The sequence below is a fragment of the Xenopus laevis genome, chromosome 8L, assembly GCF_017654675.1.
Source record: "Xenopus laevis strain J_2021 chromosome 8L, Xenopus_laevis_v10.1, whole genome shotgun sequence".
In the NCBI taxonomy this organism is placed as follows: Eukaryota; Metazoa; Chordata; class Amphibia; order Anura; family Pipidae; genus Xenopus; species Xenopus laevis.
This window is the reverse complement of record NC_054385.1, coordinates 71,225,530-71,243,880: the sequence shown is the minus strand read 5'-3', so window position 1 is coordinate 71,243,880 and position 18,351 is coordinate 71,225,530. Positions and strand designations below refer to the sequence as shown.

The 18,351-nt window shown below is 38.2% G+C and overlaps 1 protein-coding gene across 2 annotated transcripts in view; it reads right to left on the bottom strand.

The window, feature by feature from the left end:
• The window catches only part of slc8a2.L (solute carrier family 8 member A2 L homeolog), a 72,648-nt gene extending 60,029 nt beyond the window's left edge, over positions 1–12,619 (bottom strand). The window contains exons 1-3 of one of the 2 annotated variants that reach the window (XM_041572952.1): positions 12,279–12,619; positions 11,034–11,094; positions 3,475–5,290 (exon numbers count right to left, since the gene is read on the bottom strand). In XM_041572952.1, the coding sequence (XP_041428886.1) occupies positions 3,475–5,219 (1,745 nt within the window). In that variant the 5' untranslated portion in view covers positions 5,220–5,290; positions 11,034–11,094; positions 12,279–12,619. The remainder of the gene's footprint in view (positions 1–3,474; positions 5,291–11,033; positions 11,095–12,278) is intronic. The other variant, XM_018230274.2, reaches the window with a different exon arrangement.
• Positions 12,620–18,351: the final 5,732 nt, after the last annotated feature.

The following is an 18,351-nucleotide window of genomic DNA, read 5'->3' as shown; positions in this document are numbered from 1 at the left end:
TGCAGTAATTTTTATTGTAAATGATTGCAGTTTATTTACCAGATGCAATAAACTTTCAATAATACGTGTCCTCTCAATACTCCATTTTAGTCTATGGGGAAAAAAATGGAACTAAATTTGGAGAAAATGATTTTCTTTTTTGAATTGAATCTCGTCTATGAGTTTTCACATGATAAACCATCATCTCGCTGAATTTAATCTGGCTCATTGTGAGAACCTCTAATTTCTAGATTACCGTAGTTGCTTCATATAATTGTTGTCAAGTATGTACTGACTGAAACGATATCAAACTTTTCATTCATTAGTTATTAACAACTGGTTTATTTTGTGCCCTTATTTTACTTCTCTGAAGATTCTAAATGAAAAGCAGTCAGCAAGAGCAAAGAAAAGGGTACATGAGTTCTTCATACAAGAAAATGGAAACATATTTTCTGTATATATAAGAAAAGAATCACATGATTTCCATACACATGAAGATGGAAGATATATGAGAGGGTATAAGAGTGACACACCACTTCTCTTAAATTATGAGAGATTTATGATTCTCTTTATATGTTTTAAAAGGTACAATTTGCCTGTATGTTCTGTATATATGTTCTATGTATATATAAAAAGATTATTCTTCATCATTTGTATAGCACTGAAATATTCTGCACAATTTTACTGAGGTTATATATGATTTACATCAGTGCCTGCCACAGTGGACAATACAGATTAAGTCTCTATCACAATCACACACAATATGGTCAGTTTTATGAGGAACCAATAACCTCACCTGTATGTTTTTGGAGTGTGTGAGGAAACCCACCAGACATGGGGAGACATGCAAATTCCTTGCAGATGGTGCCCTGGCTGAAACTGAACCTAGGGCCCCAGTGCTGTAGGACAGCAGTAAAAGGAGGTACACATTCTTTCTATACAACAGTATACAACTAGAGGCGTGTGATATCTGTATATAAGAAGGTGAGTGCTACACTGATATGTCTATGTGTGCATAAGGAGGAAGGAGACCTATATTCTATTTGTAAATCTAGCTGAAAATGATTTATTTCTGAACTAGACAGATCACTAGCACAAGCCAAACGTGTTCCCTTTCTTTTACTGATATTTTACAGCTCCTCCCACTCACACACAAACACTCAGCCAACGCTTACAATCAAATTATTAGACCTGCTAAAAGTCTCTCTCTGGAATCAGCAGAAGTGGTGGGTGGAGGGGGCGAAGATCTGCTGCAATGATCGCCACGTGTCTGCAGAGAGCTCATAATATCCTCAGAGCTCATCATACAGTTTCCAGATTTCCTGTTACTAGTTCACCTGGTATAGGCAAAGGTTCTGCTCAGACAGTGCTCGTGTGATTGCCCAAAAACAAAGAGGCTTATTATTAACAGAATTCATTCATTAAGGAATATGCTTTTTAAAATAAAAGGGTTTCTTTTCATAATGCTGGTAAAGTAATGTTGAATGGTATAGAAACAGCATATCCAATGCACGAAAGACCAAACTAATTGGGTAAAATTAAAAAAGGAAACATTATTTCAAAGTTTGTTCACTTACACTCCAGACAACAAGCAATTTTATTGAAAAATACTCTATCATCTGTTGATTGGATGCAAATATTTAGTTACAACATCTACACTTATTGCTTAATAAGGTGCATTGTAATAACATTTTTAGTTTGGTTTCCTTGTGTATTTGCCTTCTAAATGTTTTTTTACGTATGCACTCATTTTGACACCAAGCCGTACATTAACAGTTCAAAGCTACATGAAGTACTGAGTGCCAGCAGTAATCGACTTCTCTATCTTCCTTTATGATTACTTAGGACTTTCAACATTAATTTACTTGTCCTGCTGAAGGCAGGCTGCAATGATCCAGAAGTGGCTTATACAATGTGCCTAGCTTTGCAACTGTCCAGACACCCCCAGGCATTTATGAAAGGCTGTTCATCCCTGTGTAGGAAGCACACCCATGCAATGTCACCTCTCATTTCTTTTGCATTGTGTGAGCACAAAATAATCTTTCTGTGTAAGTTGAGAGATGGGTGACCAAGAATAGGTACTAAATTAGGGCTTTCACACAAAATGTTGTGTGCATGGTTGTGCACACTGTCATCAAAATTACTATGCAAAATTGCATGGCATAGAGGGAACATCTATACAGAAGTACAAGGAGCATATTTTGACTCAAGTACTTTTTTTACACCCCTAAGATAAATGAGAGCAGCTTTGACTTTTATAAACAGTAGTTCAAAAGACAGAAAGAAATACAATTATAACAAAAGCTCTTGATGCATGTTTAAGGACTGACTCTTTAACACAAATAGAGAGTACACGTGTCTTTTCTGATATTCCCTTTCTTTTTCCTATAACATTAGTGTATAAGCACAATCTATATAATTGTATTTGCGGTAAATTCATTTCCACCAAAACAAATTCTGTCTCTCTTTTTCACCAACTATTGAACAAAGTAACATAATCATATGTGAATAGAGTAAGTATTTTTTCTGAGCTGGAGGATGGTGACTGCCAGCACAATGAAGTGAATTACTGTCAGAGGAATTACAGAAGGGGCTTATATAATAATGATGATGATGCTGTAGCATGAACACATTTGACTGATGGTATTGCCTGGAATATATATATAGTTGGACAGTACTGCACTAAGCAATGCCTCCTTTCCCAACTCATCTGTGCATATAACAGCCTACCCAGTCAAACTGTCTCCTAGCCTACTTATATGTACATCTCTTAATAAATGTGTCTTGCTCTTGCTTGTCTCTAATCTGTCAATGTGTCCGCCATGATTATGATGTATCTCAGTGTGTTGTTAAAAACATGCACATTATAGATTACGTATGACTTTCTATAGAAATGGTATTTGTGGTTAAATTGTCATATACATTAAATATCTGATCTTAACCTTTCTTGATAAGATTATCAAATGAATTATCAAGTAAATTACAAAAAATAATAAATTAGATGACCCACTAAGATACATGTAAGGAGGCAGGCTTAATTCATTTTTGTCCTGTCATAGACACATACTTAGCGTTTGGAAATTCAGGCCAATATAATGGTTTAAATGTGACTGATCATAGAGGTTACATGTTGTACTAAAAATTACAGGGACACACTGATTGTGCTGGATAGGATCAGGCTTAAAAAAGACTATATAAATAAGGCTATGTGTTTGCCCAATACCTTAAGTAACATAGTACATTTAACTGAATCCTAAAATAAAGAATTTTGGGGCATAATTACTATTTGTAGCTATAAATTGGACTATATATAACATTAGGATCTGTTATACATATAACCACACCATTTCACCATGAACATGAATTATGTATTGTATATTCTAGATGCTAGGATATTACCCTGTATCCTAGATTGCTAGGGTATTACATTGTAACTATTTTGGTTGATTAGTATATAATGCACATACAGAATAATTAGAGATTTGTGGTACTTACACAGTTTCATCATTCTGGAACTCAAGCTCCCCATAGGCATCTTCAAAGTCCACTCCTCCACCCTTAGCTGTTCCCTCCAGTGTCCGGTATGGGATGACCACTGTTCCTCTAGCCCCAGAGTTCCTCACTACTTTCACCTCCAGGATCCCAACACTTTCACTCACATGAACCAGCTTCTCCTCAAAAGTGAATATTCCAGCATGGTCATCATCCAGGATAGTCACAGTTGCGATTAGAGGGGACACCAGGCGAGCTTTTGGGCGCCCTTCACTATCTGGTTCAAACATCCCCTCAGCATCACCCACCCGCAGGTTCATCAGCCTGACAAAGAAATGTTCATCTTCCTCAAAGATGTCATCATCAATGATCCCTATCTTAAGCTCTTTTTGTGTCTCTCCTGGTTTGAAGATAAGGGTGCCCTCACTGTATTCATAGTCTGAGCCTGCATTAGCAGATCCATCCTCAGTCTTGTAATCCACATAGAAGGTACTTGCTCCATCTCCTCCTTGGCAAGCAACATTTAGAGTTACAAATCCACAGTTTTCCAGACACTGGTAATTGCTGGGCTGGAAAAAGATCTTGCTAGTGTTTTCTTCACTGGAATCAGACGTCACCTCCTGCAAGGTGGCTGGCTTTCTGCTGTGGTCTGCAGCATGTTTCTTCAGTACGTTGCCAGCTCCAATCATCATGCGTGTGGCCTGGATACGATAGAAGGCCCTGCTTTTCTGCTGATGGAGAAGAGCATAGTAATTAGCCATTTCCACCAACTGGTCTAATTCTCTCTCTGGGTATTTCTGCTTTAGCTCTTTCAGAATACGTATCACCTCTTTGCGGCTTTCATCTAGCTCCTTGGCTTCAGCTGCTGCAGCAGCACTGTCTTGCATGCTAGCTTCCTTTGTTTCTGGTGCCACTACTGCTGAAGCCCCCAACTTCCCATCCATTTCTATGCTCTTTGGGAACTCGCCTTCTGTCTCAATGATGATGCCTCTGCGTTTGTCTGCACGGTACCTCTTGTACACATACTTATAAAAGAGAAGGCGCTTGTCAGCAATCCATGCAAGGACCACACAGGCAGGGAAGAAGAGGAGCGTAACCAGTGCCTCCCAGACCTGAACACGTTTTGGAGAAGTGACTGCAAGAATTATGTATAGCCAGATGTAGGCAAAGATGCTCCAGGTAGCTGTGACAAAAAACACACGTGGATGCTTGATCTTCCGTGACTCACCATTGGGAATCACGTAAACACAAATAGCAATTATGACAAACATATTAAAAGCAGCTGAGCCTACAATGGTTGAAGGGCCCAGTTCACCTGCATGAAATCCATGACCACACACCTCAATAACTGAAAGCAGTATTTCAGGAGCTGAGGAACCCAAGGCCATCAAAGTCAGGTTGGACACTGTCTCATTCCATATACGTACAGTGGCTACACTGGTCTCCCCATTGGGTTTAGTAAGTGTGATCTCTTTCTCTTGTGATGTGATGACTTCAATGGATGCCATAAAGCGATCAGCAATTATGGAGACTCCCAAGAAGAGGTAGAGCATGGCTACAAAGTAAACAACAGCCCGGGCAACCTTGTCCCCCATAGATGGGTTGTGCGGTTCCCACACCGGGAGCATGATACCTGGCTGGCACTTCCCATCATTGGATGCTTCACAAGTTCCATTTACTAGTTCTTTTGAGGAGGTTGAGGTTAGCATTATAAGCAACAATACACTAATTCTTAATATGACTGCCATCGTGGTTGGGTCTCTGGAGGTGGTATTGTATTGATAGCTGAAAGGTTTATGTCAATGAGGGGTTTTAAGACCTATGGAGGGGAAAAAAGTGCTTAGAGTTTACTTAGTATACTGTAACATACTTCCATACAAAGAATAGCACAAACTTGTCACATGGCATTAACATCCTGTTGCCTACAGATACAAAACCTACCTGTGATGCAGATTACTGCACATACACTCTACCTAATTATGTTTTATTGCTGTGATTTCCTTAACGTGTCCTCTTTAGATGACAACAGAAAGAAACCAGTACAAAGACTTCTCCGCAGGAGTTTGCTCTTTACTTCACAGAACTAATCCTGGATTTTTTAACTGGTAACTGCTGAATAGTGAGCAATGTTGTTATTTAGTTTCCATGTACTGTTTATATTTTTCTCACACTGAGCAAAGCTTTGTCTGCTGTGCTCCCAGGAGACAGACCTAATGTCTGCCTATTTATAAACCTCTAACGCTCAGGAGATCCCAAGATTCTGTTCTTTCCATCAGTCCCATCCTGCAATGTGGAGGAATCTGATAACAGGTGCAATACTTGGCAATATTCATACCGTTAAACATTAATCACTCTTGGGATCACTTAGGTTGTTCAATGGGAATATATTTAGTAGAGGCACAGGGTGAAGTAGAAAGTACCATCTCCTTAACAGTTTTGTACCTAGTTTTGAAATAAATGATACAAAGAGGGTTACAAACCTGTTGAGTAGCAGTTGGCTATGTGAATGTTAAAGGAACACTTCAGTATAAAATACAAACTGGGTAAATATAGAAAGTAAATAAACATGTTTTTAATATAGTTAGTTAGGCAAAAATGTAATCCATAAAGGCTGGAGTGACTGGATGTCTAACATAATAGCCAAAACACTACTTCCTGCTTTGCAGCTCTCTTGGTTTCCATGGATTGGTTACCAGACAGTAACCAATCAGTGACTTGGGGGGGGCACATGGGTCATAATTGTTGCTTTTGAATCTGAGCTGAATGCTAAGGATCAATTGCAAACTCACTTAACAATTATGTCCCAAGTGCCCCCCCCCCTTAAAGTTACTGACTAACTCAGAGTTAAAGAGCTGAAAAGCAGGAACTTGGGTTCTGTTCTGTTATATTAGACATCCGCTCACTCCAGCCTTTATAAATTGCATTTTTGGCTAACTAACGATATTAGAAAATATTTTTATTTTGTACAGCCTATCTATTTACCCAGTTTTTATTTTTATACTGAACTGTTCCTTTAAGAGAAAGGCCATTTAGGCTTGTCTCTTCAATCTGAGTTGCACAACATTGCAAAAAAATTATGACGATTATCCCTTCACTAAAATATGAATATCCAACTATACTCTAGTGACTAGATACAAAAGGAAATAATGATAAAGGTTCCGCTAGAATCAGCATAAGCACCCGGTGCTTACTGTAGCCCAAAGAAACATGAGCATGCGGTCTGAATATGTTTATTTGCTCTTTAACGCATTTTTTCTTGTTTACATAATTGGATTGATTTTCATGTGGTGATTAACATTGTTTGCAGTTCAAAAGTATTTTCTGATATTTTTTCACTTGCACATGAGGCTATTTTCTACAGCCAACAAAATGTTATATGAGCCATTGCCCTTACATGTGAGCGAGTTGCATTTGTGTTGTTTAACATACAAGTCTATCGCTCTTCAGACAAAGAATACAGCAGTCTTGGGAATAGTGGGAGAGAAGTAAAAATAGAAGAACATTTCACATTAGGATTCTTTTGAGATTTTTGACTTTAAGGATCTCAGCATAAGGGCTGAGATGTAAGGGGCAAAAGATGAACATGAAAGACTCTTTTGGATACATCAAAGATATTATCTGGGGACTCCACTAAGGCTTTTTTTTTCTTAAGAAAAGGAGAACGTATAATAAGGAATTAAGGAGGGCTCAAGGGGCTTAGAGGAAAGTATTTTTGTGGATGCCAGGTGGAAAGGTTAAACTCTAGAGAAGGTTCAGATAATGATATTAATACCTTGCAATCAGTATTCTGCCATTAATTGGGTTAAAATGGAAATTGAAGGGTCCCTAATATTTATGTGTTTCTGTATCTTTCTGCAAACGTACCAATCCGTTGGAAATATTTCTTTAGTAAAAGATGGAGGGGAAATAATATTAAAATCTCAAATTTATTTTAATCATCATTTGCTAAAGGTAACATTTTATTTCAATCCCATTTACTACCCTGAGAAGTACTGTATAAATAATTGTCTTGCTTTATTATGCCTTTCTTCAGTTTATAGCAATCAATCTAATTCAATTACTGATGCACCAAATGCACTATTTTGGATTCGGCCGAACCCCTGAATCCTTCAAGAAAGATTCGGCAGAATACCGAATCCGATCCTAATTTGCATATGCATTAGATGGGAAGGGGAAAACGTTTTTTTACTTCCTTGTTTTGTGACAAAAATCCAAATCCTGCTGAAAAACGCAGAATCCTGGCTGAATCCCAAACCGAATCCTGGATTCGGTGCATTCCTAAATTCAATCAAGTATAGTTCTTAACAATAATTTAGCACTGATTGACAGTATCTAGGAAGCTTTCATCTATTGTATAGGCAAACATTGGCTGACAATGCTGGTTGCAAAAAGGAAAGGTTGGGGGAGCACTCCATGGCTTAATAAAAATGTACTATAATACAATGGAAGTGCTACTGATCTGGCTAAATTAACTACAAACACAGAAAAAGAAGAAATATTGAATGCACATTCCCTGGTCCCCTGTCATGTAAGTAATCTATGCAGATGCATGTATTTACAAAGACAGGGTTTTTTTAGTTACTAAATTATGATCATAAGATTGATAAGCCACCATACCACATCAAGGTAAAACCCATATGGCGGTCCCTAACTATTTACCTCTGGTCATAATTTAAAATGCTAAAGCCTCCCGACATAAGAGCATTACCTGAGATAAAGGTCTCCCGACCTGGGCATTGGTTTCAATCATAGTGCTTAGTCCTCCCCCACCATTAGCTTTCAAAAGGGAAGAGATAACCTAGACCCCAGCATTGGTTCAATGAGATTAATCCTCCCCCGCTTGCGGCCTTTGGAAATGGGTGTTGGTCTGGGCAGTTTCTCTCTCTTAAAAGCCACAAGCGGGGGAGGATTAATAGTAGAATTACATGTAAAACTATCATGCTACAATCAATGTATTGGCAAATGCTTTCAAGCTATGCAAGATCCAATAGCATGATGCTATGTGCCCTTTTTGGCTTGGTTAAGACAATTTTCTCTAGTATTTCACCTCTTTCCCCTACTTTTTAATTCCGAGGCAGAATAAGAGTATATTTTAGATTTTTCTCCCATTGAATAAATTAGTATATTTGCCATTTAACATCATTGCTCAGGTAACATTGCATATAAGCATTTAACTGCTTTTATTTGAAGCTTTTCTTGATGACCTAAGTGCAGCATGGTACCATTGGTTCTACAAACTGCAGGTTCTTAAAGAAGGTTTCAGGCAGCCTGCACAATACATGGTTATTTTTGGAGAAATCGTTGTCTTGGTGACTGCATAAGGTACATCTTTAAAAGTAGATATAGCTAAAATCATCTAGAATTTTCCTTTCCTAAGCTTGCCACTCTATGTCACAAAGCTAAGAATAAAATAAAGAGTGCTTGCTCACATGAAAATTATGCACCCATTCCAAAAAAGAGATCTTGTGAAAGTGCCATAAAATACAGAGGGCAGTCAAGCCAAGATGGGTAGCTTTTAGTTGGGATTATCGTAAATGGTGCCTGATACACAATTTAAAAAATTAAATCAAAAGTCAAAATAACTTAATCAAATGTCTCTTAAAGCTGACAGTTTTCACAGGAAAGGGGAAATGAGGATTTCAAACTCGGCCCTTAAACATAGTACATTTGTCCCATTAGCACGAAAGAGCTTTTAGTAATCAAGCCATCTTTGATAATTACTAAAATATTAACTAAATGCTATTGCTAGTGTCTGTGAAGGTTTTCCCCTACTACTCAGCTAAACAGAAGACACCAGTTGGGTGTGGTTGCAGAATTATTCATCAAGCCCAGTACTGTAGACTTAACAGTGCTAGATACTACTGCTAGTGTCTCCTAATGACACATTTATGAGAGTATAAAAACTATATTTTTCTATATTTGGAAAACACTGAAAACTTTAATTTTAGTATGGTGGGTCATGAAAAGATTGCTAGGGATATTAGCATTGTGGGGCTAACATTAAATTTGTAATATACTCCTGTTCAACTTGAGTACAATAAATAGGGCTTGATGTGGAACGTTCTTTATGTCTATTGTTTTAACAAAAATATATATAGATAAACACTGCTATTGAAACTACTCCATGTTTGGTCTTTATGAATTAGACAATTAAATTGCCTGCAAATAACCCCTCTCTCTTTGCCCTATGCTGGCTTGGGCGAATCACTGTTTAGCTCAAGAAATTACAAAAAGTATACACCCCAAGCAGCAATCTCCAACCAAAGCGATAAAGCTCTTTCCTAAACAATTACTATGGTCTCTAAACTGAGGTCCAATGTCAGGGGCAGAGAACTTGACTTCTAGCTATGCCATTTCTTGAAGCTAAGGGGCACCCATGCATTATATAGAACAACAAAAAAAAACTATTTTTAGATGTGTATAGATCAAATGGTGAACTCTAACTTTTACCCACTAATAAATATACTTCTAAAAATCCCTTAGGAATGGGATTTATTATATTTACTGTAAATCTGCCCCTAAGTGTGCTACCAAACATTATATCCGTTTCCTTCAGGATGTTTTAGCCAAAATCTTCTTTCAGGAAATTTATGAGCTACAATATATTTAGGCATTTTGGAGCTGTCCACCAATTCAGCATGTTTAGGCCATGCCTCAGTACTCTTCTAATATATAATCTTAGGTTTCATCCACTTTCTTTCCATCTTCATCATCTTAGATTGGGTGCTGATGTCAATGGAAGTCTGAAATAGCATTTAGAAATCTGTAATTTCAGGGTGTGAAAACCTGCAAGCAATACTGGAAGTTTACTATGCGCGCTAAACCATCTCACTGCGCTGTGAATCAGATTTGCTCTAACACAGATAGTAATGTGTATTTTACACCTACAGGAAAATATATTAGTAGAGTTACAAAGGACAATAGAAAGATTTATGAGGGGTAAAATATAGGAGAGGTGTTATAGTGGATATGGATATAGAGAGCATGTTCTAAAGGGAATTTAATGTGAATAAGCTAGGCGTTCCTGTCTTATAATATACAACAATATATTGTATAAACATATATATCAAATGAGCAGGAACTGCTCCAACTAAACTACAATTTAAAAGCCATAAAGGTGTTGTTCCCCTCTTGCAGTAGACTAAAAAGAGATGATGGGGTCATTTTTTAACTTCCTCAGGATCAATTAAAATGACATTTTTTGATGGTCGAACTTAATCTATGTTAGTCTATTCAAAGCCACAACTACCATGCAACTATGACGATAGATGTCATTTCTTGATTGAGCATGGCCCACTTTATTGCAAGTATTTCTTTAAGTATTATATTGAGCAGTAGGCAGTCAATAGGAAAAATATTTTAGAAGAGTAGAGGAGGTTATAGGGAGAAAAAGGCTTATTGAGGGAGATTAAATGAAATAGCTAAATACATTTTACAAAGCTTTTTCATGGAGCAGAGATGCAAAGGGAGTTTCAATTTATTATAATACAGTGATATATGTTTTTTAGAATCCAGATAATTATTTAACATATTATACAACATACTATAATGATGCCTCTTACGTTGCTTGTTTGGTGCACATAGAAACTTGGAGCTTCCACAAAATTATCCCAAGTGGATTACCTAGGTTAATGGAGAGGAAAGGGTTCTTAGATCTAGTTGGCCTTTAATAATTACAGTTCAATTATGATGAATTTCAGACATAGCTTAAATCTCACTTTTCTGCAAAAACTCCTCTTTGTGTATTGATCTGTCTTATCCCTGCTGAGAACAGTTAGCTAAATAATCGAACCTTTACCTCGTTTGGGGGTAAAGGTTAGATTATTAATATAAGTGAGTCAAAATTAGAGTTAACAATACCCATTATTCTTTTCCATGTGCTCCATCATTAGTTCTGCAAGCTACTGTTTGCATTTGAGAACTAGAATTGGGTTTAATTAGGGATAAGTGCAAAAATAGAAATTTATTTTAAGCCTATGTTCTTTATAGAGGCAGCTAAAGTTAAATATTTTTTTGAGCCTGGAATTCCATAGAAGAAATGGCTGCACAAGAGACACTTTAATTGAAGATTAATCATTGACATGTCAAAGAAAACCATTCCCAGTGCTAATTCTAGCTTCTGAATGCAGTACATTAGTTTGAAGTAAGCATGCACACTAAAGAGGAGCAAAAATTGGTATACTACGCAAAGAAGGTACGTGGGAAGGTGGGAGAGGGCAGGAAAAACAGTAAATAATAAACAAGCAAACAGCGAGAAATAGAAAGAGCAATAGAAAGAAAGAAGAATGGAAGTAAAATTACTGGGAGAGAAATGCTTCAGTGTGTCTGTTATGATAGAGGAGAAGGAGACTGAAAAGGCTGGTGTGAAGATGAGAAAGGGAAAGAGTGCCATTGAGACTATACAAGAGCTAGACAGAAGAGGGAATGTGGAGAGGGATGTGTTATTCTGCGTGCCTGAGCAACAGAGTGGAGTCTGTATGTGAAAGAGATAGAAAAGGAGCAATTATACAAATTACAATTCAGCGGAGGGGTGAGTTATAAAGTGAATAAAAAGCCAGATGTAAAAGTCTGAATGAAACACAGCTGAAGGGAGATCTGGGAGGGAATCAGAGGGAGAAACGGTATCTATTGTAATCATCTTGAATGAAGGAACTGGGAGAGCAACACCAAACAGCACCAAGGGGGAGTGATGGAAGGAGAGAAAGAGAGAGAGTGGGATAGTTGACAGTGGAGGAGAGTCTGGCACAGGATAGATGCCATGTACCAGTGGCTGGCTGGGATTATAGGTAGACAGATACATCTCTCACCTGCTCCCTCTCTTGTCTCCCAGTACTCCGGCTGCTTCCCACGTCACATGCTCCAATGCATATCTGGCCGTCTCCTGGTTCTTTCAGGGGGTCCTTTGGCTGCCTGTTATCAATGTCTGCAGAAAGCCCTGTGCTCCCACCCCCTCTCTCTTCTCCACAGCTGTTGCGCCTCCAGCCTCTCTCCACCTCCTCTCCCTCACTCCCTCCCTCTCTCTATCCTTTGCCTGTCTGCCTCTGAATGCTGTGTACACCCTGCCTTTCTCCTCCTCCTTCTCTCCTTTATCAATTGCCCACCTACATTGTGAGCCTTTTTTCCCCCTTCTCAACCTGCCATTACTGTAAAGTCAGCACCGGACAGCTCCATGCACAGTACATTGGGGAAGGATTCCCCCTCCTGGCTAAGACAACCAGAGAAAGCTTTGGATGGCAGCCTTATGCTGCATTGCAATGATGCACTGGGGAAACATGGACCTACAAAGCTAGTGTGATATACTGTGTGATAGGTGTTAATATAAGGAACTATAGGTAGCAGTAATATGGGTTTTAAAAAAAATCTGAGATGAGGAAGAAAAAAACAAAATGAGGTATAGGACAATAAGAGGTGTTTAAGGGAATCTACAAGAGTGAAATAAATAGTTACAAGCAGGTGAGCATAGATAAATAGTTGTGACAACAGCAATAGAATAAGTAATCAATAAGATAAATTATAAGGAGAAACGGATGGAAGCAGAAGGTAGCGTAATAAGGAATAATACGAAAAGTTTCCTAGAAGGGCAATTAACCTAACAATCATTTAAGCTGACACTTACTGTCAGTGTGTCTTTGCTTTCTTACAACCCTAGCAAACTGACTGTTATGACTAAGCTATGGATGATCCTTAGAGGAGAACTAAACCCTAAAAATTAATATGGTTAATATGCCATATTTTACATACTGAACTTATTGCACCAGCCTAAAGTTTCCTCTTGTCAATAGCAGCAATGATTCAGGGCTTTACAGGGGGTCGCCATATTGGAAAGTGTCTGTGACACTCACATGCTCAGTGGGCTCTGAGCAGCTGTTGAGAAGCTAAGCTTAGGGGTCATCGCAAATTATCAATCAGAAAATGAGATTTGTCTGTAATATAAGCTGATTCTACAGGGCTGATTATTAAATTCTGATGCTAGTTGCAGCTTATATTGTGACATTTCTATTCTATGTGTACTGTATATTGTGAGTGGATCCCTGAGCTCAGTAAGTGACAGCAGCACAGAGCATGTGCGGTGAATCAGCGTAAAAGAAGATGGGGAGCTACTGGGGCATCTTTGGAGTAACAGATACTGCTAAAGGGATGTGGTTGCCTTGGGCTGGTACAGAAGCACAAAACATCATGTACAATATTTCTACCTACTTCTTTAGTTAGGCTTTAGTTCTCCTTTAAGCAGTGAATGGGGACCCCAGCCTGAAATAAACCACAGTATGATGCATTGTACAGCCATTTTATATATGCTGCTCCAGCCTCGTCCTAAGGTAAGGGGTCAGAAAGCGAAACAAAGAATATGGAGCAATTTGAGGATCTGTACTTTTGCAGTCCATTATCCTGTATCCAGTGCAATATATTATTCATGAGTCCTTGAACCTTGTAGCAGAATGAATCCAACAGCAGTTCAGTCATATATGGGGGTAGTTCAGGTTCTCCACCCTCTCCCATACATTATGTAGGATAACAAACTGGAGTGAGAGACTTTACTCAGTAACTTAACCTCATGAAACGTTACACTATCTTGTGTTCCATGGACAGGATAGTACTTATACTGTAAACCACAACACTCTAGATACACAACGTGTAATAAATGCCCATTTCCAATTAAATACCCAATCTGACCTTTTGTCTTTATCTATCCCATTACTATCCATTGCTGCTGAACAGCAAGTATATATATTTTTATGCCTTGCACTAAATAGGGCAAAATCTGGAAGTAAATTCATATTCTACTTATTCTACTTTCTGTTTTGTATGAGCAAGGTATAAAATGGCCTGTTCACAGAAAAGCCCCCTGCATAAGCTTACCCCTCCCTTTCCACATCTGCAGTGTTTGTAAGGCCTTGGGATAAAAATCAGCTCATTATACAGAAGGCTTCTTAATAAACTCTTGATTTGTTTTGGCTGTGCTGATAAGAGCAGGAAGTAGAACTTTACTTACTTTTCCTATTTTGTACAAGAAATATTGTAACTGAAACCACATATATTAATTAAAACAACAAGCAACAGATACATTCAGCACAAGCCCTATTTATTGAACTAATGGTGATAAAGGGGTATAATGTAAATCACTGAGCTAACGCAATGCTCTTGCACTATTCTGGTCCAAATCAATGCAACCATCTTGGACACTGGATTTTTGTGAACTGTTTTTGGGAGCATTTACTATATCTGTATTGTAGCTTAAAGTCTAAAGGAAATTAAATCTTTTTTGCAGCTGAATCATTCAGGGTGATTCGGCTGCATAGTCCCCTCCAGTCGTCAGTACCACTAATATCATATATAGTGAATCAAGACCTGGCCAATATTGCTAAACCTGTGAATCATAAGAAGATTGTCTTCCTTATGATCCCTGCAATTTGCCTTTATCTGTAATGTTTTTAAAAACATGATGATTGTCATGATTTAAGCCCTGTGTCTTCAATGTACTGCAGTTTTGACTAAACCGGATTCTCAGTACAGCAACACTTGAATTCAAATGCAGAATTTATTATATTCACAATTCACTTTTTGTAGTTGATTGATGCTCTTTTTTTCCCCATGAATGTGATTTCCTGATATTTTTATTATTGTACCAAATTTTGAAGAGAATCTTTTGCTGTACTGTATAGGCACTGAACAATCTATTCTGTTAAATGAAATTTTTGTTGTATTCTTTGTTTTTTTTTTTTTTTTAACAAAATGGAACTCCATAAAAGGAATCTTTGGCTTGTATTACCTGTTCAATCTCATTGTGATTCTATGTGGCTGGCAGCAGGGGGTTCAACAATTCAATTAGTTTTAAAAATGATAGTATACAGAAAGCTTTCGTTTTCATTCGAAGGTGATCTAAATCCAGGCAGCAAGTTAATGCAAACGTACTCCTCTGAGCACCTTAGTAATTGACATACGTTTTCTAGTTTTAGTGGTTTTTGAGATGTTAAGCAGTTATATTAGTATGGCAAACATCAGGTTTTTAGCTAAGAAGCTCTATTTCAGAGCTGATTTGCAAGAGACCCTAGAATCATGTTCATAGGATGACTCATCTTGGTCAGAAGAAAACATAAGGCCAACCCCAACAGTATCACTCCAGTCAAAGAAAACACTAATGTACTCCGACAGCAGAAGGGTACATATTTGTGCCAAAATCCACCCCATGTGCACACTAACAGGAAAATGTCTGATCAGTGTTTATTGACCCTGCTGCAGTTTAGAGCAAATGTGGGGGTTCCTCCTGTGAGAGAAAACACTTGTCCTGGTATTAGAAGTCTAAAACTGCTAAATTGGAACTTTCATTAAGTTTCCATTAATTTTCTATTTTGGGTTAGTTCAAAAAATGCACAATACTTGCTTTATTGCTTAGTCTGACTAGTAAACTATGATGTTGTTTCTTCTGATGACAGCCTGCCTATTATACATCTGCCATACAAAAGTATGCTAGTGGGGATTTATAGCATGGATTTGAATAATTAAGGATAATTAGAGGTATTTTGAAGCCAATGAAAGTAAAAGTACATATTAAGTCACATAATATGTATACATTAGGAAATAATTATTCATTTTGAGCTGTCAACAGTAGCCAACAACAGGCATTCACCCTGGCACAAATGGAAACTTCTCTTTTGCAAATACAGTTGTGTGAGTGGAAAGGAGCTTCTCTAACAAGGTTGGGCGATGTACTGTATATACTATTGAAGAGTTTAGAAATGGCATAACTGCAATGTAATTTTGCCTTCTCATGGACTCCATTGCATTTTGGCAACATTTTGCATAGCTTCACTCATAATTAACTTGAACAGGAATAATGTTTCAGATTAGATGCTGGTCACCACCAAACACAATCACACAGTGTAACAGCTACATTCATTTTAAACAGATGTTTCACACTTAAGCTCAAACTGTAAAGCAGAGTGTGACATATTTTGGGATAACTTGTACAGTAAGGTTTTAACTATGCTTGGGAAAGTGAATATTAATATGATTTAAAAATACCTTTTGCTATCAATCTACAGCAGTTGTTGATGACAATAATGAATTCCCATCCAGCAGCAGCAGGCCTTTTTCTACCCATTTTAGACACCAGAGGGGCTTGTATCATGAGATGGTGTATAAAGTGCAAGGATAGAAATAGTCAATACATTTTTGAAAAAAACAATAAAATCCTACAGAATGTCTATATTTGAGCTGAGCAAACAAAAACACTGATTCTCATCTGGGTGTAAAAATAATGGTAAAGCATCTCTGGGATTGCCTTACTGGTGCGGGGGGTGGGACAGAGTGAAGAAGGGAGAGCAGCCATGCTGCAGGACCAATGCTACAGTGAATTTATTCGCCAGGCATGGATTCCCTGTGAATTTCCACACTTCGCCACCTGCAAATTCTTTCGCGAAACTCCTGCAACAAAAAAAAAGTTAAAAATTGTCGCATGTAAAAAAAAAATTTGATGTCCATTGACTAATGCATTTGGACAAAAAAGTTGCATGTGTCCAAATTGTGTACAAATTGTTGTGCACATAAAAATGGTCACATGTCAAAATTATATTGATGCCCATTGACTTCAATTTGTTTTGACCAGATTCTGTCATCACTAGTATCTACTAGCATAGTCTTCTCATCTAGCTGCAAAATAATTCTAAGGGTCATCTGCGACTGGGACTGACTGGGTTTGGGAGTCAGACTGCAGGACCAAAGCTACAGACCAAAACACTTTCTAATACTCGCTAGTTATCTCATCTGGCTGCAAAAATATTCTAAAGCTGGCCATAGACGCAACTATCCGATCGTACGAATCGAGGATTAATACGATTTTCGGACCGTGTGTGGAGAGTCCCGACATTTTTCGTCCGGCGGAGATCGGTCGTTTGGTCGATCAGACAGGTTAGAAAATTTCTGTTGGTTGTGGGTAATATCTCTGCGTGTATTGCCGATCGTACGATTTTCAGTGGGAGACTGTCATCAGCTTTGTCTATCGTAAGATTGCTGTCAGTGGCAGAACATCGGCTGATCTGTTCTTTAACTACTTTATTTGGTCGGAATGGTAAGACTTTGATCTGAATGGTTAGCGACAGGTCGGGAGATGGGAAAGTCCAATCGTACATTGATTCGTACGATCGAATCTTTGCGTCTATGGCCAGCTTTAGGGACAGGACCATCTGTGACTAGGTGTGTGGGGGTGGAAACTCGCTGGAACTGATCACTTAGTGATTTTAATAGCAAGTATGGGGTAAATATAGTTTTCATGGCCAGTTCTGCAGTGACCTTACCAGTGGCAATGGTTGGGGCCCACATTGCTAATGCAGAGAGTGTATCTGCATTCTCTTGCACTCTTGCAAAGAGCTGAATTTCCGGTTTTAATAAACAGAAATTCAGTTAATAAACTTGCCAGGACTGGCTTTTTGCCGCCCCTGGTAACTTGTTCAGCTGCCCTGAAATGCAGGTGTCACAACATGTAGTGGAATGCTTTGGGCCGCAATATGTAATGGCCGGGGGCCACTATGACTGTCTTCTGAGGCAACTAGTGCTTCTAATGCTGCCACTCCAAACATGGAAAACTGTGTATTTTTGTAGAATGGGCATGGCATGTAGGGGTGTGGCCACAATATGGTTTTTTTTTTTACATTGGAGGCCCCATTTTGTCTTAATCCAGCTCAATCCTGCCCATTGGCTCCACAGGCTACTTTGTATGAGGTCAATATTTTCATACAATCTGAGGCATGAACATAGAGTATACTGAAATTTAAGCAGATTATGTTTTTCATAATTCTCTTGCTGGGTAAAACAAGGATTTTCCACTGTCCAAGAAATTCAGGATTCGACCTATAAATTCACTTGAGTTTTCATCACACAAGGAAA